A 22,676-nucleotide genomic window follows, 5' to 3' on the forward strand; every position below is an offset into this window, starting at 1 on the left:
CCATTAGACGCTATTTAAAGAACTCGAGATAGATTTTCAATTAAGTAATTTCAAATTTATCACTCTACAACGGTTGATTTCGGTCCAATATTGTATCGCTTAATCCAATTTCCGATAGAAAGTGATCCGTTTTTCGAACAAGATTAATTATTTATATATTACATAATATACACTAATAGCATTTAAATTGTATACTATATAAGTCTGGGACACCGTAACATATTAGATTACATACGTAGACCAGCATGTACGCAGAACAAAACGCCGACACTGGCATATAGGTGACCTAGAAGCTTTACAATCGCCCTTGAAATAAATTTCTACTGCATGTTGTCGACACTCTGGATACAATGATATCGCATTTCTAACTGAAGAATACACAATAAACAATGCCATTATAAATCAGATAAAAGAAGTAAAGTTACCAGTCTGACAAACCATCTGACTGTAAGTGGTCATTACTGTAACCCAAAAAACTGACACTGGCAAATGCGACACCAGCCCACATTGAAGTGTACCAAATTATTATAAACTAATCGCCCCGGTTTCACACACGTATAATGCTGATAATAAATATACTACAGATTTTTTCTCGTTTCTTTACTATATTATCCATTTATTATATACAAAGCCGAGATGGCCCAGTGGTAAGAACACGTGCATCTTAATCGATGATTTCGGGTTCAAACCCAGGCAAGCACCACTATATATATGTGCTTAATTTGTGTTTATAATTCATCTCGTGCTCGGTGGTGAAGGAAAACATCGTGAGGAAACCTGCATGTGTCTAATTTCATCGAAATTCTGCCACATGTGCATTTCACCAAACCGCATTGGAACAGCGTGGTGGAATATGTTCCAAACCCTCTCCTTAATGGAAGAGGAGCAACCCAGCCGTGGGTAATTTACAGGCTGTTACTTTACTTTACTTTTATATACAAAAATCTTTCTCACCATCATTCTATCTATAAAAAAAAACTATATCAAAATCCTTAGCGTAATTTTAAAGATGTAAGCATACATAGTGTCTTTGTTTTATAATATGTGACGATGATGATAAATGTAGTTTTGACGACCACCGTGGTCGAGTGGTGTGTACACCGGTTTTCATGGTTACGCCACTCCGAGATCCTGGGTTCGATTCCCGGCCGAATCAATGTAGATTATCATTAGTTTTCTATGTTGTCTTGGGTCTGGGTGTTTGTGGTACCTTTTAGATACCTGATTTTCCATAACACAAGTGCTATAGCTACTTACATCGGGATCAGAGCTATGTACGTGATATTGTCTTATATTTATTTTTTTATTTTTATGTTATAGGTTGGCGGACGAGCATATGAGCCACCTGATGGAATCACCCATAGACAATGACACTGTAAGATATATTACCTTACATCGTCAATGGGCCACCAACCTTGGGAACTAAGATGTTAGGTCCCTTGTGCCTGTAGTTACACTGGCTATATTTATATTTATTATGTAGTAAAGGACTCACAGTCATGTTGCATCTCTTCCAAGCGGCTTCATACACGTCACCGTACTGCCCACCGCCGAGCTTGTGCTTCATGACAATGTCCGTTCGGTCTATTTCCCACTCGTCGGGCGGCGCGAGCGGGAACACAGTGGGCTTGTTTCGTTTCGGCGCCGGGTACAGAAGCTGCGTTATCAGACCGTCGCCGAGAACCGAGTGATGGTGCACGAGTTCAGCGAGAGTACCGAACTTCGATTCCGATGTCACGTACACCTTGTTACGAACAATGCGTTATCATGACGACATGTCCAATTATCAACTGCAATTGCTTGAAATAAAACTTAAAAATATATATATTTATACTGAATAGTGTTGTAAAAAATCCTTTTGATTGTACCTGCATATAGACAACGCTGGTTCTTATTTTATGCCACTTTCATTAAGAAAGTAAGGTCATCTAAATTCTCAGGAGCATAATTAAAATAGTCAACACTTATACTATATAGTTTCAAAGCTACTCCTAATGAAATAGCCGCCTCGGTATTCGAATGCTATTAATTAAACGTAATCTCAGAAGCCCCAAGGCATCCAATTAGAAGTAGAGTTCAATTTCATTGGATCCTAGGCAAACAATCCACTCGTCTACGTTAACTGAGATCGTCGAGTTGGAAACAATTGCATACCCCAGTGTCCTGTATCAGTTAGAGTGCCTTTGTACGTCTTTCTCTCGATTTTCATAAAAAGACCAATATTGTAAATAACTTTAAACATGTTTATATGTTACGGAATTAAACAAAAACAAAACACAATTTACCTTCCCGTCTGAGTCTTCATTTATACGGTAATGGTAGACGCGACCTTCGTACCGCAACGATATACTTCTTTGGCCAGGACTAGACTCGGACTCTCGTACCTGATAAATGGTAATTTAAAAACATCGTTTTGTTAAACAATACGAACATATACATAGGAATCAACATCGGATATTAATCAATAGTTACCAGAAAACTTCCATTGATCCCGGACGATAGCAGATATTCGGCCGCGTTCCGTGATATCGGACCGTGGTACCAGGAATGTTTCTCCAGCGAATTGACAGGCGTCACGTAGTTGCTGGGCACCCAGCCGACGCCGCCGGACAGCGTGTGCGCTTCACACCATTCGCCGCTCTTATTGTAGCTCATTATACGTACTTGCTCGCCTAAGGTAACGGTTTTAACAGCCAAGTAATACAAAGGTAACATTAATACCTTTTTGTTACTTGGCCATTCAGATGATTTGATTATCCGACTACGTTATTTAGATAATAAGATTGTTAAACGTAATGCATTCTGTGCAAAGTTATCGGCAATCGGTGATTAAAATAATTACATTCATTTATGTGTTATTAATGATCTATTAAATATGAATTGGCAGTTCGAATCTTTTCAAGGATGATAATTACGTCTTCCGAGAGAAGAAATCAGACACTAATTCTCAATATTAAAGTGCACCAAAGTCGACTTACTTTTAATTTAAAAGCATTTTGAAATACAATGATGGCATTTGATGTTTACGCGCCAGGTAGACTTACCAACATAATGAATTTTAGTTTATGTTACTATTATACATTGGAAACAGAATACTAATTATATTTACAAAGCTGAATCTAGAAGAAATTTAAAAATATAATCTCGGTAATGATTTTTGTCTGAAATAAATCGTTGAAGGTGAGAGAGATGTAGGTGTAGCATGGACTCGCAAATCATTAGCTGTCTAGGGGAGATGTTTTCATTCATGTCGCAATTCAACAACTAAAGCTCGCAATACTTTTACATTTCTAGCTCGTTATATCTCAGTAAAAATTCAAAGTTTTTCATTAAACATCCATGAAAGTCGTTCATTAACATTGATGCATTTACATTTAACTTTTAAAAGACGGATAAATATAATGAGTCGTATTTCTGAAGAAGTTTTTTTATTGAAAAGTTAATATTTCTACATACATGAAAGTTTACAGGAAGGCGAATTATCTTAAAAAGGAAAGGATTATACTACCTTTATATTTAGCTGCGAAAGTTGTTACCGAAAACAAAAATTGATAAACTAAAGTAAAAGCAATAACTTTGTGGTCCAACACTTATTCTATTATTGTTCAATATTCATCATTTACTCTTTAGTGTAAGAAACATTTAAATTATTATTATTACATGTCTGTTTAGTGACAAGGAAGTACTAGAGCAATAGCTGGGCAGTAACATTTCTAGCCAAACTTAAGTCCGTCCCTTCAGAGGAAGCACGAGTTGGAATTTAATCAAATCCTGTGTATTGGGATCATCTCGAGTTAAATTATTATCAATATACATTACAAATTGCCTCGAAGAGATGGAACACACATAATGACGTCTAATACATTAGACACGTGAGAATTGTACGTGAGTAGATGGACTTTATAATTAATTACTTGTCTAATTTGCTTCACAATTCAATACTAGAGCACTAGACTTGAGACTTGCTATGGTGTGCGTTACAAGATATTTACAATTAAATATAGCAAATATATTACATGTATGTAAATTAGTAAATTTATATTATACCTTTCTTGAGGCTAAGTTGGTTTTCGCCTCCGGCTTGAAAATCGTAAAGCGCAACAAAGAGTTGAGGATCTTCCTCTTCGTGGTGCGCTAATAAGTTTTCTTTTGAAGTCCATCTATTTCAAAGAAAATTATATCAATAATATCCTCCTAAAACTTATACTTAGGTGTTGCATAAATATAAAAGGACGCTTTTATATTATTTGTTTAAACAAGCCTTATGGAATTTCTAAATGTCAAACCTGTTGGCGGAGTCTAGAGGTTGGGGTGTAGCTGGTGCGGCGGAGGCGCCTTCACTGTCCGGCAAATCCGGAATATGCGGCAAGGGCCGACTCTGCAGCAGAGCCTCTGTAACAAAATATTTCGCAATAATATAAACTAAAAAAAAAAATACAAATTCGACCTTTCAAATCAAACGAAACGGAATCGACGACTGCTGTACTTATATTTAAAACTACGTTCGCCTGAAGCGCCGTCATTAAAAAGGCTTACGAGATAAGCCTATTAGCCGAGAAGCTCGTTACGTCGCGACGTCGACGACAATGTGTCTGCAGCGTAATCAGACGGTTTAATTATTATATTCAGTTACATTTACCAAAAGAATATCCTTGTTTATTCAACAGAATGTAGACTTAATAATAACAATGATAAAGTTTTATTTCCCTTATTAGCTATGTATAACAGTATCATCGTTTATGTGTTACTATTTTAGTAATTTGTTTTCTTATTTAAATAAATTGGCATATTTATTTATTTATTCTATTTTTTCTCTATTTGCTATTCGACTCTCGTCCAAAGCGCTCCAGCTACGTCTGCAATGTCGCAACTCCATTCAAAAGAAAGAGTGGAATGAAGACATAAACAAATTTTAAAACATCCAAGGCACAGTTGGCACTTGGTAATATAATAAGAACATAATTTGCTAGCCTTCGATTTATAGCCAGCAATAAATTGGATAACCGTTGCCTTGGTTCAACGTGTAGAAAATATTGCTCAATTGGTTGTGGAAATGAAAAAATTTTATACATTATAACTTAATCAAGACTTTTATGCAATCATTTTTTAATGTGATGATATTTATCATCGCTCCATTTCGTGGATGGTCTAAGACTATATATCCTGATACGGAACTAGAATAAAATGGCAAAGTATGCTCCTCACGCATAAATGTAATAAATTGATTATTATTATTTTTGCGATACAAAAACCTTTTCGAGTGCTTCTCAAAGATGATCAATACAACTATTAGAAAACAAAGCCTCATGTTTTGAAACGTATTCATTAAAATTTATAGATTAAGGCGATACGGCCAAAGTTATAATAGAAAATATAACATTAACGGCGTCTCGTCGGCGTTTTGTGTTTAATAATTTCATTGAAATCAAGTCGCACGTAAGTCGGGTGTTCGCCACATATGGTATCGTGACCGCGTTAATGAGTCACGTGTCGGGAGAGCTAAGTTCGTTTGTTATCCACATATCTGAATACTCCAGTAGCTATAATGCATCATTGTTATTATATCAACCAATTAGTGAAACGCAATCAAAACACAATCTTTCTAAAGTGAACTAGATGTTACCCGCGGTTTTGCTCGCGTAGAATATGAAATCAATCAAGTGGGCGTATTATATGATTCGATTTTGTCCCCCTTTTCAACCCTTTAGAACACTATTTTTCAATTAAAAAGTAGCCTATGTCCTTTCTGAGGCTCTAAACTGTTTGATTACCAATTTCCATTTAAATCGGCGCAGTAGTTTAGACGTGAAATCAAGACAGACAGACAGTCAGACAAGGATTACTTTCGAATTTGTAATAGTATTATGGAAATATGGATTAATTGGCTCATGTATGCAGTGTTTGTTACAAAAGTCAGTCGTCTGAAGGGTTAAAGCCTGAATTATACATATTTTTTAAATTATTCTTATAATATACATTACTATAAGATTTATGAAGAAACAAAAGTCTTCAGAATCAAGTGTATTTTATAAATGGAAGGCCAATAAATCTCAGTAACAAGGAATTTAGTATCATCGATTAAAAAAGAATTTCACTTTTGACAAATCCAAATGTACATAATATGTACGACTCCAATAATTCATAACACCGACGTATATTTCCTATTAGCGTAGGAGTCACAAGCACGTAGTGCAAAATATAATTATGTGTTGCGGAGGCTTTATTAAGCCTCGTGGGTGCATCAAAGGTTTCCGGGAAGTGAGCGACGGCTGCACCTGGCAAACGATTCCGCTTGCGCCGTACATATATGATGCGATTTACGCTCGACAGGAAAACCATACTCGTCCCCCTAGCTCAACCTACTACTGCATAAATCACTTTATCTTTACCAGACAGATGTCAAAAGATACTGACTTCAATAACTCGCTCAAAGATATACCAACGCTTTTCTGGGCCTAAGGTGTATACATATATCTCTGTTCTAATCGCATTGTCAAGTGAATAGTATTAAACAAAGTCGCTTTCTCTGTCCCTATATCCCTATGTATGATTAATCTTTAAAACTACGCAACGGATTTTTATGCGGTTTTTGCGTGCGAAGCCGGGGCTGGTCGCTAGTTTTATTATAAACGTGGAGTATTATTGAACGAAGCGAAATACTATAAAGTAGAAATTTCAAACTTCTATGTTATGTGTCTGGAACTTTCGGTTCACGAGTCCTATACCTACAGCTGTTTCCTAGTCGGCTAAGTACTTCAGTTCATAGAAAACTAAAAGTTTGAAATGTTACTTACTATGTTATCCTTTTTATAGGTATTATGTTTTGTTTTATACAAGAACATGAAATTCATGCTTCTCACGTCAACAGTAACTGCGAACGATAGCTACTTATAAAATATTAAAAAGCTCTCCGCAGCGTTGTATCTTATACAAGTTTATTGTATATTGATTTAGTACAACACAAATAAATACGCCTCTTAATTTATAATAAAAAACGGATGAGTCAATTCAAATATAAAGTGTCCTTATTGTTCCTATTCAATATTTAAAAACAGAGCTCATTATTAGCTGGTAATTTAGGTCGCTGTGATGGAGGCGCGCCCATCCTATTTATAATTCCAGTCGCATTTTAAGTACGTGCTCATAAAACACCAGGTTCGTTACGCAAAAAAGAAAACGAACAGACCTGATTACGTGGCGAATTTTTTCAACCTGGGAGAACTGTGAATTTAAATCGAATGTTAACAAATAATTCCTAAAATAGTAGCACGCCTAATACGTTTTCAGTGGGAGAGCATAACAAATCAATGTATTCCATTTTTAAATTGCAAAGTAGGTATACATGTGTGTGTGTTTTTAGTGTACGACGATAGATATTGACCCAGATAAAGAAATATTCATAATAGCTTCGAATTAATTTATGGGCCGAATGCATGTACAATTAATTCGGCATTACTTTAATTTGGGTATATTTATACTATTAGATGATACTTGAAAGCGTATCGAACAAATATTTCAGGCATAAAACGGCTAAATATTAACTTTAAATAAATAATAAATTGATGAATAAAAAATATGTGAATTACTTCTCATTAAGGCAGTACAGCCCACTACATAGTAAATTAATTAGACACTCGAGCATTGCGTAGCCGTTATCGTTTCTTATTCAAAAATCAGTTGCGTAATAAAATAAATCAGTTCGTTGAATTAATGTTATGTTTTAAGTTTTTCAATATAAAATGTGTTTCGTTATGCTGTGAATGGTTATGAAATAATCATTCGCGGTCAATCGTACGGCAGGAGACGTAGCGGAAGTCACAAGAGTAGTAATGAGAGGACGCTGGATTGTCAGAAAGAAAGTAGTCGGCTTGTTCGTGTGATTGTAGTAACCGGTCGGTGCGCTCGCGTCACTACTTCGTTTCCCCCACTTATTACTAACAATTTACCAGATACGTTGAATGGTTCTCTCGTTTATGTATCTCCCCCCTCTCGCATTTATTTTAAACAAATCGCTTTGTAGTCACACATACACACACAATACACCGAGTTACAAAAGATCAAATTGTGTGGATAAGAGGATTATCGAATACATTTATTGATAGAAATTAAAAATGTCAATGGCATTAACTATACTTAATGATATTTTAAAGACGTAAATGAAACCTATAAGTAATTGTTACAATTATAGAAGCAACTGAATCTGTTGTCAGGTAAGTATTCGGTTCAAAGGTGTGACAGTTGCCTGTCGGCAAATCATGTTGTATTTGTACGTAATATATCCAAACAAAGGACGCGATTCCAAAGGATACCAGATCTGTTTATTTTATTCAGTAGCATTCAAATATAAATAGATGTGAATCGTCTAAATGAATATTTTACGGTTGAAATACTCTTACGACTTATAAAAAAACTAAACGAATATTATAATGATTACAATAAAATTACATTCACATAGACATGCATGGTCATAAAAAGTTCGTTTTCCACGCAGTAATAAAAAAAAAAACACAGCGAACTACAATTATAAAAGGATTGTTAGTCACATTAAATACATAAAAAACTTGACCAACTTGTCACAATGTCAATCATTTTAGTTAGCATATGGCTAGCACTTCTCTGTAGGTCGCGTATTGTGTAGCCATATAGCCAGAACGATGCACCTAATTCGCTATCCATTTAAAATTTTATTACAATACAATACAAACGTCTACGTCAAAAATACAACAATGATTATCGCATTTGTACGAGTCAAGGTCGCTGCGAAATCCGATTGAACACCAATCGCAGGAAATCGGTAACAGAGTCAGATCTCTCCTAGATATCTCGGTCATCATACTAACACGTTCTTGACCGCTTATTATTTTAATCGAGTTGAACAAAAACAACTTGTCTCTAAGCTAACGCACAAGTCATAATTATGTCATTTGATAAAATTGTGTCTCTTTGTAGATCTTAGTTGAAATAAATTTACATGTAGATAGATGAAAACTTGCTTGTAAGGTCTACCCACTATCATTGCTATGTACATATTTATTTATTTATATAAAACATTAAACTGAAGTAAAAAGTTAAACAATAATCAATAGTCTTTTCAACTATAACGCAGACAAATTGATATCCACACAATTATTTTATCAAATTATAATAATATCCATACGATTTGAATATTAATACAGGAAAGCTAGGACACTCGTACTGAGTAGGTAGGACCTCATATTACGAGTGCAATAAATAAAATAAAAAATATATATGCCAGCAAATGCTTTTAACTTTTACATAAAAGCCACCACTCACGAGTATTTATATAAAACTAGCCGCATTTTGTCGGTTTTTCTACTGCTGCAATACGCATAAAAAATCGTTGTTGGTAAAGAAGATACAGCCAGAGACAGAAGGACGTTGTTTCATACTTTTTAAACATATAATTATATATTTAAAGGTTTGAGAATGAAATAAATTATGTAATGATTTTATTTTTATGTGATTTTACTTAGAACTTTTCAATCCGGCGAAATAAAAAATAACCTATGACACGAAGCCCTGTCGACGTGAAAATATGATATTGGTCGGTTATCGTTTGCAGTGTGAGCATTTTACACTGCGTTGAACTTTCACAAGTTTTTTCTTTCATATTGAAATGGAATTTAAACTACATATAAATTTTAAAAAATAATAGCGGTTACACTAACATTATTTTACATGAAAGATTTTACTAATCCATTGATTAAAAATAACACTTGTTGAATAAATGATTCATCAACGCTCAGAGCAAGCCACCCCGGAAAACGGATAAAATAATATCTGTAGACAAAATATTATTCCACGAAAAAATTGCATTCTAAAATGTATTCTCATTTTAGGATGCATGTATTCTTATTTTGAAGAACTAACTTGACAACAGAAAGAAGTACCTTGAATACACATAACGCTTTCTAGACAATGAATAAATGCCCCGGGGCAGTTTTACAACTTTGACGTTGAGAACGAGACAAATCATTATTTAATTTATTGCGATTGAAGATCTCTAGATGGCCGATAAGACAGCTTACAATGAAATTAATACCTTTCCAAATTACTAAAATAATATATCACGCGCTCCTTTTATAGGTAAACTTAACAAACGTAGGAGCTTATTATCAACAAAACCAATAACACCGACATGCATAACTGTCGAGTCTACCCTTGTCCTGGGCGAACAATAATTGAAAAGTCAGTACTTGCATGAAGCATCTTCCCGGATAGGTTGATATTACGGTTGGAATAGGTCCATATAACGGAAGCTAGGAGTTATCGACCTATTAACCGCCTTTTAGTCTTACGGGGTCTTTCATTATGGCCAATAACTTTATCATTCAAGAACAATTTTGGAGTTTATTATGACTTATCGATTATTCTAACCGCATATCTAGACAGACAGATCAAGCATAGCTATATACATACGACTAAGCTCTCACCACGACTAAAGACCACATATTAATCGGCAATAGATTCCAATATATGAGCAATCAATTCGGTGGTTACCTGGTCTTCGAAGAGCCAGTTATACATATTTTAAGCAGCAGAGCGAATACTTACCCAAACAGATTAGCTCTTCGTCTCTCAAAAATAAACGCATTTATTAATTTATGATAACTATAGTTAAGGTTTGAAACAATCAAGGCTTTGATTAGAAAATAGAGATTACATTCTTGCTCAGACAAATATCATATGGAAAATGGTTTGCTCACTCATTTGCAAGAGTTACTTTACATTATTATAACTTACCAACTATAATAATTAATTATTCTATACGATAGAATAAAATAATAAGATTGTCTTTATGTAATAGTAGGAAACGCAAATGTGAAATGTAATCGATTCGATCTTAGGTTATCATCACACTAGCGATTTGCGAGTGATTTTAAAGCGAAGCAAAATACACCGCGGGTGCGCAGCGAGTGGCAATATGGACGCCATTTTGTAAAACAGCTCACCCCAACCCACTTTAGTTTGCATCCAATATATACAAGTGTGTGAACACGTAGACTTAAACAATGACATCGTCGGAAGATTCAAACATTGATGCAATGTATATAGCCTTGCAGTTATTTATAATGAGACAATAACTAGCAAACACAAACAAGGACACAATACGGTGACGGAAGTATAAAAAAACAATCATGGTTTACAATTATTATTTGTGCGACCATTGCAACCAAAATAATTAATTACTAAAGTAAATAAACTAATCATAATATAGTCTCTCCCTAATAAATACATGTACGAATTAATTGTACTTTATTATATGAATTGATGGTCATTTCTTCCTTTGTTTTCGTTTTGGGTTTTTCGGACCTAGTACCTCTCGTCACCAATTCCCAGCAAAGATATTGCTCACCCACGGCTTTTATGCTGCGCACTGGCTGCTAATTCGTGACAAAAGTGCTGCACTCGCATCGGTTTGCACTCATTCGCAAATCGCAAGTGTAATCATTACCTAACGATTCAATCGATTACTGATTCTACTATCAACAAATTCGTATGAAATTTTTTAGCATGTTCATTTATTCAAAAAATAATCTCTATTCCTCCGATACACTAAGCAGATTGACAGCTGTCAAATACGAATTAATTATAAATTATCATTATGAATTAATCAGAATAGTGTCATTGCTGTGTAAGTATAGACAGGAGCAAGGTCTTTTTTTAAATCAAATACACCGAGATGTAAAATACTAAATTATACAAATATTGAGGAAAAACATCTGGGTTAGCACTTTATTATTTTTCCTAACCTGGGCAATGATTTCTACATCTGGTCCTAGCAGTTAAAGCTAATATATAATTAGTCAACAGGTCTTAAAAAATGAAACATGAATTTCTTCTAGATATTTTACAAATATTTATATGTATATTTTTATTTAGAAATTCATGCCATTACCAGACATCAATAGTTTTTTTTTTTTTTTTTCATTAAACCTCAACAGTCTTATAAACTAATACTGTAATTTATAAAACTGCAATATTTATAAAAAAAACCCACAACATACAAATATTCCACATTTGATAAGAAATGATACTTCGTGCCTTAATAAGTGAAGCGACGGTAGGCGTGAATGAAAAATATTTCTTCATAAAATTAATGATCTCGGTATGATGTAGCGCCGAGAGTCGAAACTAAAAAATAAAAATATCATTCTAACATCAACCAAGATAAGTGCAGTAAAGCTTGATGTACCTCAAGTTGAAATTAAACTTTTTCATCAATGCTTGATGAAAAAGTTTAATTTTATATATAATGTTTAATATTAATTCTATAGTCACACTACCAGCTTGATCAAGCTGGTAGTGTGACTTTGTGAAAGTTCGTTTGGCATGTACCAAGATATAATTTAATTACGCTTAAAAAAAACAATACCGTCTTCAAGGTGTACTAAAAGTATAACTTTAAAAAAAACGATTTTAACGCACAGCAAAAAATGATTTTCAATAAGACGGATAAACATGACCCAGATCAGTGACATTGCTTTTACGGGCAGCACAAATTGACAGGACTCGATATGATTAAGGTAGAAGTTAGAGGGTTTCGCACCTATGATGATTAATCATAACAAATGATTGATTGATATACTTCGAAACTACTCTAAATCAGTGTAATTGAATAATAGTACGAAAAATATATGGACGAAATTGTAATAGGACAATTAAATTTATATAAGACTACTCGAAATTTTTGACATTTCTATAGTTTAATTACTATATAATATGTTCAGCAGTAAGTATTAAGTTCAGCAGTTAGAAGACGGTGACGTGTATGGAATGCAATTGTGTGTTAATGTGGTGTTGATGCTTCCGTTCGATCACACTTGTGAACGGGCTATTTTTCTGTTTTAAATTCAACCTATCATCATTTTTAAGCTTTATTATTTAACTGAGCATTAACTGCTTCGACTATACACGGCTATTATTATTCTATAATATTATCTAATTTATTAATTTTTAGTGAGAATATTAAAATTAAAAAATGTATTTCATTACTGTGAAGTGTGGACGTCAGTTCAAACACTATTACTATTTCTCTTTCGTGGTCGAATCTCATGGTCTCCTGTTCTGATGAAAAGACGATCGGACACAACCGGACAGATAACCGGCGTAAAAAAAGAAGAAACTATGTACTCACTGAGGCAAATATTGTATATATATGTTCATTTATCAAATTTGTATCAATGATTCGCTATATTGTCGAACTAAGCTCATTCAGACTTAATAAAATTTTAATTCTATTTATTTCATGTAATTAGAACAAATCAAACGACCAATCATTTGATTAATCGATCAGTAAGAATTGCTTAGTTGCTTAATTCGATATCCTTATTTAATTCCGTTCTAGATTCTATAAAAACCAACTTAAGTAACCTGATATAACGTGATGAGATTATGTAATGAAATTTGTGTCTATTTTCTATAGCAATTAACATAGTTTGTAAATTGTAAAGCGTTTAAATATTATTCTAAGACGTTGACGGCAATATGTCGCTAAAGAAATAATCTGGTATAGCAGCTAGCCGTAACACAATGCAATGATCAGCATATTGATAAGATACTTCAGATAAACACATAACAAAAGCATAAACGCAATTTTACGAATTACTGATAAAAGTCGGAATTTATTTTCTTACAATTTATCATATTTCTGAAGCCATATTCTGTTCAAACACGAACACTTTGTTTAGTATTTTATGTTCTACGAAGATTAGGTTTAGCCAATTTTGTTTTAAATTAAGACCATAATCATCTATTTAAACATATTGAAGATAAAATAGCTTGATGCATGTACTAATACGTCAGCAACAGAACAGAAAACTTGGTACCATTTTTTAAAGATATTGTGGGCACGGAGAGTGGGAGATTTCACATAGTAAACATTTAAAAGCAGAAGCAATGCGGAAAAAAATGAATTGGTTATTATACGCTTTACATATACATTATCTACATTGAAATTTTAAATGCGCTAGTATGTTAGTCTGTTGTTCTTCCACGGCTAAACTAGATGACATCGCATACATTACTCTGATCCCAATGTACAATAGCTAAAGCCCTTATGTTATGGAAAATCCGAAGTAACGACAGTACCACAAACACCCAGACCCAAGACAACATAGAAAACTAATGAACTTTTTCTCCATCGCCTCGGCCGGGAAACGAAGCGGGGACGTCTGAGTGGCGTGCCCATTAAAACTGGTGTACGCACTACGCGACCACGGAGGACGACCTAATTCGGTGAAATTTAGTATGAAACAAAATTAAACTCTAAGGAAGGACTTGGCTCCTTTTCATGCCTGAACAACGAACCTTAAAACGAGGGCAAATCACGGGCGACAACTAATATTCAATGAAATAAAACATTCATAGTAATGGCAGATTTAAATAACAATAACGTATTTACGTTTTTGTTAGTTGAGATATTATAGAGTATAAGTTTATGTTTTGTAATGGAAATCAAACCGTAGCGATTTCAAACATTGATTGTATTTGTTCAAAGGACAATTTGACAGTATACTATAATTCCAATTGTTAGCGTACGTTAAAATAGCCATTTATAAACTATTAGCTACATTATAGCTTCAATCGTTTACGTGAATTACAAACATAAAGGGTCACATCAAACCTTTTGTATGAGGTAATTCTGACTTTGATAATGGTCACCTCTGTAGTTATCTATTTACATGTAATTTTTTATTATTGCCACGATACACTTTTGACTATTCTTGAACTAATACACTTACCTTATAGCTCTAGCTTATGTTGTTAGTATAACAACGCACCAAAATTGTCACACTAGACGACTTGATAAGACATTACCTTAATAAAAGGACCTCAATCTATTGAGTAAGGATGTTTAATTTAACCCCTTTAATTTTTGAAGCAGACAACATTAGAAAAGAAAGGAGACATTGGCGGGAAATTGAAGATTCTCTTTTGAATACGCTGGAACCGGGAGAACTGTTATCACTTTATCTTACATAACTGTATTTTACATTCATTGCATAAAATTCTTTATCAAATACCACTTTAATTTTCGGTTTCGTCATTTTTTCAAACATGAATTGCCATAAACACTGCTATGTAAAGCACTGCTTTCTGCACTGCAGTGATATGAAAATAAAGTGCGGTTAAAGATGCATTAGCAGAGAGTCGGCAATCCAACAGTGTGCAAACTCTGCATATTTGTTCACAAATGTAATCACCATTATAAATTAAAAAAAAAAACTACTAGCATGATTTTGGGGACGGTAGTAAGTCGGGCAAATACTGCGTGCTATATCACACCTCAACTTTCACAAATATGCAACATCAAGTCCAAACTTATCATGGAGAAGCAAAGTTCTGTTGAGAACAGCTCGTCAGTCACACTTGTTTGACTGCGAATCCATTTGTAATTCTTGATAGGATCAGTCAAGAGTTACTAAACCGAACAGCAATGTTATAAATAAAATTGGTATTGTTGTGTTTCGGTTTAAAGGACGAATAAGTTGATGTAACGACGGGCACAGTCTTTAAACTTTTTAGCTCCCAAGGTCGGTAGCGAATTGCTGTTTTAAAGGGTGACACATTTATCCGTCCATTTATATGAAATAGCCGACCTACTATATTAAAAAAAAAACTACTATTGTATTGGGAGCTACGTGAATAACACCAGCATCCAGTACTCGACGACCCATCACTATAACACTTAGCTTCTTCTATAAAATCTTCGCAAACACACTGTATGATCCTTGACAACAATTGTCACACTATCCGTTACTCATTACAAAGCCATGCTTACATTTAAGCTCAAAATCCCCTCGTTTCTATATCGATTCAGTAATCCGATGCTGACTTGGAAACCGTCCGCCCGATCTTGTCAAGCTTCTTTATTTCACTAATTCGACGCTCTAGTTCGATATTGTTTTGAAACTCAAAATCTATTACAACCTCAACCGTTTGTGGCTTCGTAACTGAATATTACATTCATCATTTTCCACGGAAGATGAAAATTCGAAGACGAAAACGATTAAATGAAATCAACTACGTAACTTTCGTACGGGCAATAATTAATCGATCCATAAGCGTTGTACGTAAATGTACGTACTATTCAATATTGGTAACAAACCCTAAACATACCAACTCCAAAACAAATAACTTTTCAAGTGCTGGCTACAATGATAAAGATGTGTAGATACAATATATGATAGTGATTGATATAGAGACCAATATAACCGAAAATAAGAACAAAGTTGTTGAATAACTAATAAGTAACACTATTATATATTTATATATCTCTTGTAAATGTATATATATGTAACTGAATACCTCCTAAATAGCTGGAATGATTATACTTATTAGTTTTGTGTGTATTTAAGTGTTTCTCGTGGTGGTTTCCATTGGACTCAGTAGGTGGTTCTGCGCTAGGAATTAAAATAAGGTTTTTATATCACTAGACAACTTTGGGACGGAGTGTTAGTACAAATCAAATTAATAAGTGTACTAAATAAGGGAATGCTACAAAAATAGCCATTTTATAAATAATTATGGTTGCAAATACTGTATTTCTTTTAAAAACCTTATATATGTCAAGACCTAGATTACTAAAAACAGAGATAACTTACAAATAGTATGATATGAATACAAAGATTATAATGATAGCAATTTTTAATATCTTATTTTGAAATTGAGTCGTTCTGTATACATACACAGTTTATTTAAAAAACATTAGAAAACAATATACCGCAGTTTTAAAACATACCCTAGTTTTAAAACACACTTCTATGAGAATAAATTACTTAAACAGAATTTCAAGCTGATGTTTTTGTTTAAAAACCTCCTAACCTCCATAATATGCCATAAATTTTATGGCATTAAACAATTATTGACAAGATCATTTGGGAGAAATCATCTTAACAAATAGTACTTGTGAAAATGATAGGTACTCCGTTAATAAATAATAAAAATTCACCATTGACAAACATCCAAGTACCGTCAAGACTATGTCTTTACAGCAAAAATCTGTCATCTGCTAAATAAAATATATTTTCAAACGACAAACCAAACAAACAAATTATATAGATTCTAGTGTATCATCAAGTTCATTTAGGTTTCTAAAATGTGTCAAAAGTTTGTCTAGAAAATATTATCAACCTTTTCAGCTTTACCTGCTTGATTCTTATTATTGTTTTAATATAGCTGAGTACTTTAAATCATAAACATTCGCAATAGCAGACACACTTCATATTATGTATCTTAAATATAATATTAATACAACAGCAGAGCTTTAACTAAAATATACTATAATTTATAAAATAATAGCAAGCATTTGATGATTTTTGAAATGGTACATATGGTAATATATTTCATATTAAAAAATAATGTAATGTTGTTTCTTCTTCGCGAAAGCTGCTAGCAATTAATTAAAAATAAACAATATTAATACAATGATATGTATAAATATTTCCTATTATCAATAATATAAGTATGTTTAATACTTTTAATATGGGTTTGAGATTTAAACAAATGGAAACAACAATTGAGTTTACAGATTGAACAGTTGAGTCTTACAAAATGTTACCTTATTTATATTTGTTTATATATTTAACTATGATATAATAAAGAGATGATAAATATTCAGGACTGCATTATGATATTCAATATAATAATGCAGGCAGACAGCAATGTGTAATGAAACTCTAGAGACTAACACAAAAGATGTTAATTATCTAAAAAGGAAGTTCAATGAGCCTTTTCAATAGATATTAATTTAATACATTTTAAACTTTTATTACCTCTTTGATAACTGATGAGTAAAGATTTTTAAAGTGATGCAGAATAACAAAAAAAAATATACAAAGAACTCCTTTTAATTGGCATTGCTAAAAAAACTTGAACAAGTTTTTAATTAAGAGGTCGATTTTGCTACTGTATAAATTAAAAGATTAAGAATTATTAAACGAAAAGAACATAAATAAGGGTGACTCACCGCTGTGTTCAGTAAAAATATTCGAGCCAAGCATGCGGGGGTCTCTGGGCACCCGAGGCTTGTTCCTTGCCGAACGCATGGACGCGCCGCTGGCCGTACCGCGTTCTTTGGCCTGCTGAGCCCCCATTTTGTTCTGCCACCGCCGCCACCCTCGTAGCTCCGATACCGGCGAGCGACCCTTCTTCACTCACACTAATTCAATAAATATATCGATAGCTCGACGTACACAAACTCCATTCTCTATAAAATCTTCACTATTCTGAGATCTCAAAGTCAAGGCAAAAACTTAAACGGACGCTAACTTAAATTAAAGCACACGTTAAGATTCAATCATTTAAAAAAAAAACATTACCGGATTTAATTACTGATATAAAAAACACAACCTCCGCCATTATGTGCGACTGACATGTTTGGTTTGACGTCGATTTTTTAGTTTACTATTGATGCCGGTGAGGGCAGCATTGGCGAATATATGGCAATACACAAACAACATTTTTTGTCGTCTGGCAACATTGAAATCGTTTAAAAATTCGTTCAAAGTTTTTTTATAACCCCTTAACAAAACAAATAACGTTGTAAATATATTTATTATCATCCTTTTTTACTCATATTTGATAATAATACAAAAATAGTTTTTTTTTTTAAATATTTAGTGTTATAATTTGATTTATTATTTGCAGAAACGAAACGCTGACAACGAAAACGATGTACAGACATACAACTGACTGACTTTTTTCGGGTTCTTTATTCAAATCTTACGGCTTAAATGTAAATAATTTAGTCTTTTTTAGTATGGACACATACAACTGAATAAAAATATAGGATGACCATATTAAAACAAAGTAGTAGCTTTTTGTGTTAGGCAAAACTCTCTCAGGAAAGAAGCCGTATCTACCACAATACAAAATACTATATATGAGAAGAAGAAAAAAGATTTCTGCTTTTTTTTTACTTGCATCAACTTCTAAAAGTCTAGATACTCTACTCATTCGCTTGCCTTCTACCTGTAGTTAAAGAGGACGTATGTGACAGGACTTGTGCGCTATTTGATTTCACTTATGAGTCTTAGTGTTAGATTTTGCTCTCTGATGATATTAACCCTATTAATTTACTGAGAGGATACAACATTAATGTTGCTCATTTCGAGGGTGAGACGTTAAAATATTATTATATGCGACTATCTACTATAAAACACATTTGTTTTTGTTTTATTGAAATAACAACTCAGACATTAAAACGTATTTTCCAAACAGATAAGTTAGCTTATAACTATATTGTACATGTTAAATTAATTGTATGGGCAAAGTCATTAAATAATCATAAAGAAAAGGAAGGAGTTAATTTTATTGGCACACATTGCCGACATTAATTGTACTTTATTATATTATATTAATAAACTTAAATTTAATACTAAATTCGAGTGTCGGCTGTGTCTGATATGTTGGCACGATCCCTATAAATAAACCACTCAGTATCAAGTTGGCATGTGACACATAACACTGGTTCTCAGGAATGCCTTTTGGTTGCGTCTGACAATTTTACAATGGCTGATATAAATTATATCACAAAAAAAATTTGATTGGATTAAATACGAATTTGGTTTAAATTGTTTTTCAAATTTAGTCAACCCAATTTGTATCGATTCTCATCGGCGGTTTCTTGAGACCATATATAACTATATAAGGCATAGACAGTGCATCCGTTGCTAATTAACCACAAGTTATTGATATGCAGATAAGACAGAGTACGCAATCAGGGAACACAAGATTTGGTGCGTTTTAAGACAACACACCACTGACAATCACCTTGAGGCTCTGATCTGTCAAGAAGCCGGCAATCCAGTCACATAATTTACGGGAACTCTATAAGAAATCAACTTTCAACGAAACGCTTTATAACATATCATACCAAAGGGCCTTTCCTTGGACGAGATAGCCGACTACTGCCTGCCATTTCAATTCAACCATATCTGCTCATCTATGAGTAAAGTAAACCAAAAGATCACAAGCTGAGTGAAATTTGGCAGTTGCTAATGGATTTTCAAGAGGAGAGGAATGCCGCTCGCCCAGCGGTATACGGTTGATACGATGTCAAATCATGTTTGCACTAATAAATAATAATTGTGTTCTTAAATCTAGAATTAGGTACACGTTTTTTAAACAACAGTCCACTATTAATTGTTCCTTTCAAGATAAGGCCGTAACAATAGCGTCAGCGAGAGCCAAAAACGCACGAGTTTTCGAAAGAAGACGTACGAATTTCACTCGAATTCTAACACTTCAACGTAACCATATCACGTTCGTCACGTGTGCTCCGACTTCTCCTTAGCAATAACGTTTTTCTAAAAAGTCTATATTTAGAGACTCGGGCAAATATTATTAGCAAGTCTAACCATTTTGCGAAAACAATTATAACTGTGTTATATTTAAACTTCTGTAACTTATTGTTTCCGTGGAGGTACATTAGAAGAGTAGGTAGTCAATTTAACATAATAAAACAACAACTTTGTCTCTGAATAAATGTATTATGTATACGTCTGGGTAAAGACCTAATTTAAAATGTGTAATTTGTGTTATAAAACATTTGGATAGAGTTGTAGATGAATAAATTGAAATGTTTTACAAAAGTATTCGAACAGTTTGAAAATATCTAATCATCGTCAGAGAGTAAAAATCTCGTTGGAATATATTGTTACAATAAATAAAGGCACCTTTGTTGCCTTTGATTTGCTTAAATACTTAAGTCCATTAATTGTAAATAATTAAAAAAATCTAACAAATATTTTATTCACATGCAGTATCACAATAGCTGAAGATTAATATCTTGAAATTTCAAATCATTGCATTTTAGTCAACTTATAGAAAAATTAGTGACTTTAACGCTCTTTTCCGTGTGTCTGTCCTGCTCTATATTCACTAACTTATCTATTTTTATATTACACTCTTAAAATAATTTTGCCAAATTCAAAAAAATCAACGTAGGTATATTTTTTCAGTAACTAAATAGGAATTGAAGAATAAACAACTTATTACCAGAAACATTAGCAGGCTTGCCAGCCAGCTAACTTTAATCGGTAGGTAGTTATTATTTAGTATTCCTGAACCACTGCTAGTCTTTCCATTCGGTAGATACCTACGATGACAATATCGTGATGAAAATTTCATATATTGCTCTTCCGTCTTTTCTTTCTGTATATAGCATTACCGGCCTTTGTTTACAAATTTTAATACAAAATCACATATGTGAAAGAGGCGATAGAAATCTGAAAGTCAAGTGGCCGGATGACAATATTCTTTCAGAAAATTACTTAACACAAACTTTTGAGTGCTTAAATGTTTTGTATTATGCAACAATTTACGAATGAGAACATTTCTGCCAATATTTATTAGTAAAGAATCAGTTCACTGCGATTAACACATTAAAATATTGGTACATATTTGGACAATGGTTAGCTTGCTTGTTTTCTAACAGATTTATGTTAGAATCGCGTGATAGTCACAAAGGGAATTTCGCTATTTGGTCTTTCCGTGTTTGCTACAAAGCAACATAGGCGTTTTTATAATAGCAATAAGTCATAACAAGAATTTCGCGATAACAATGCCTTGTAGGCTGTTTTTTTGGTCAATGACTGTTTTCGTTCATAGAGCCAAATATTCTGACAATGCCAGTAGTTTAACCAATTCTGATACGCAATACTCGGAAAAGAATGTTAGCTCATTTGAATATTCATTTGGATATAATATCTTCCTGTTTCTGTTTTCCCTTCAAGTGTTCTAATCACTTTTTTAAATAAATTAAAATAAAATCCAAAAAAACCCCTGAACAAAAAATTTTTTGCAATAGGCCAAGCTTACGTGACTTTAAGGTGCGTTTAAGTTTAGATGGGGTCGCTATATGCGATGTCGACTAAAGGAAGCTGTTTAATAATCCTCATGATAAACTGGCTCTGGGAGAATTGCAGAGATTTAAGAAACAGTAAAGATTAAACTTTGGTCATTCTAGATTTTCATCAAAATTATAAATCGGTTTATCCATTTCGTTCCGGCATTCCAGGGTTTAATCCGCCACATACCATTTCCAGCATCAGGTCTTCGTCAATTAGAAACATGAAGAGAACCACTCAAGATCAATTCTATGAGCCCAAACTCGATGGGTTTATTAAAAGGTAGAGCAGGATTACGTCTCCTACCTTCGAGCCCTATCATCAGACCAACTCTGAGATTCCAGAAGACATTAGTGTTTCAAATGTCAGATCCCACATATGCTCGCAAGCAAACTGAGCGTGTAACATTCCTATCACACTTAACATACGATTGACTGATGACCTTGAAGACCTGAACCGATTTCCACCAAACATACCTAAGAACAGTCTTGACTGATATACCTTTTAAACAAAAAAAACCGCATTAAAATCGGATAATTCGTTTGGGAGCTACGATGCTACAGACGGACACATACACATTTACACAGACACGTCAAACTTATAACACCTCGTTTTTGCGTCACGGGTTAAAAAACATAATACTCCAATACTAATTATTATTGTCTTATGTTATTATAAAACAATGAGACGATAGCGTGGGGCATTCTAGAAAAAGATAGAGACATTAAAGCATCATTGTAAAACGATAATATTATTTTGGCCATCCCGAACTACTGAAATTACACTTACTAAGCTTTTATT

At 33.5% G+C, this 22,676-nt stretch overlaps 1 protein-coding gene across 2 annotated transcripts in view; it reads right to left on the bottom strand.

Annotated features, from left to right (window-relative positions):
- The window catches only part of LOC124542949 (tyrosine-protein kinase Abl), a 37,301-nt gene extending 18,884 nt beyond the window's left edge, over positions 1-18,417 (bottom strand). The window contains exons 1-7 of one of the 2 annotated variants that reach the window (XM_047120901.1): positions 17,993-18,417; positions 4,287-4,392; positions 4,048-4,160; positions 3,509-3,520; positions 2,473-2,672; positions 2,286-2,384; positions 1,496-1,744 (exon numbers count right to left, since the gene is read on the bottom strand). In XM_047120901.1, coding sequence (XP_046976857.1) covers positions 1,496-1,744; positions 2,286-2,384; positions 2,473-2,672; positions 3,509-3,520; positions 4,048-4,160; positions 4,287-4,392; positions 17,993-18,119 — 906 coding nt within the window. In that variant the 5' untranslated portion in view covers positions 18,120-18,417. The remainder of the gene's footprint in view (positions 1-1,495; positions 1,745-2,285; positions 2,385-2,472; positions 2,673-3,508; positions 3,521-4,047; positions 4,161-4,286; positions 4,393-17,992) is intronic. The other variant, XM_047120902.1, reaches the window with a different exon arrangement.
- Between the last annotated feature and the right edge of the window lie 4,259 nt (positions 18,418-22,676).

This window comes from Vanessa cardui, chromosome Z (assembly GCF_905220365.1).
Source record: "Vanessa cardui chromosome Z, ilVanCard2.1, whole genome shotgun sequence".
NCBI classification, from domain to species: Eukaryota; Metazoa; Arthropoda; class Insecta; order Lepidoptera; family Nymphalidae; genus Vanessa; species Vanessa cardui.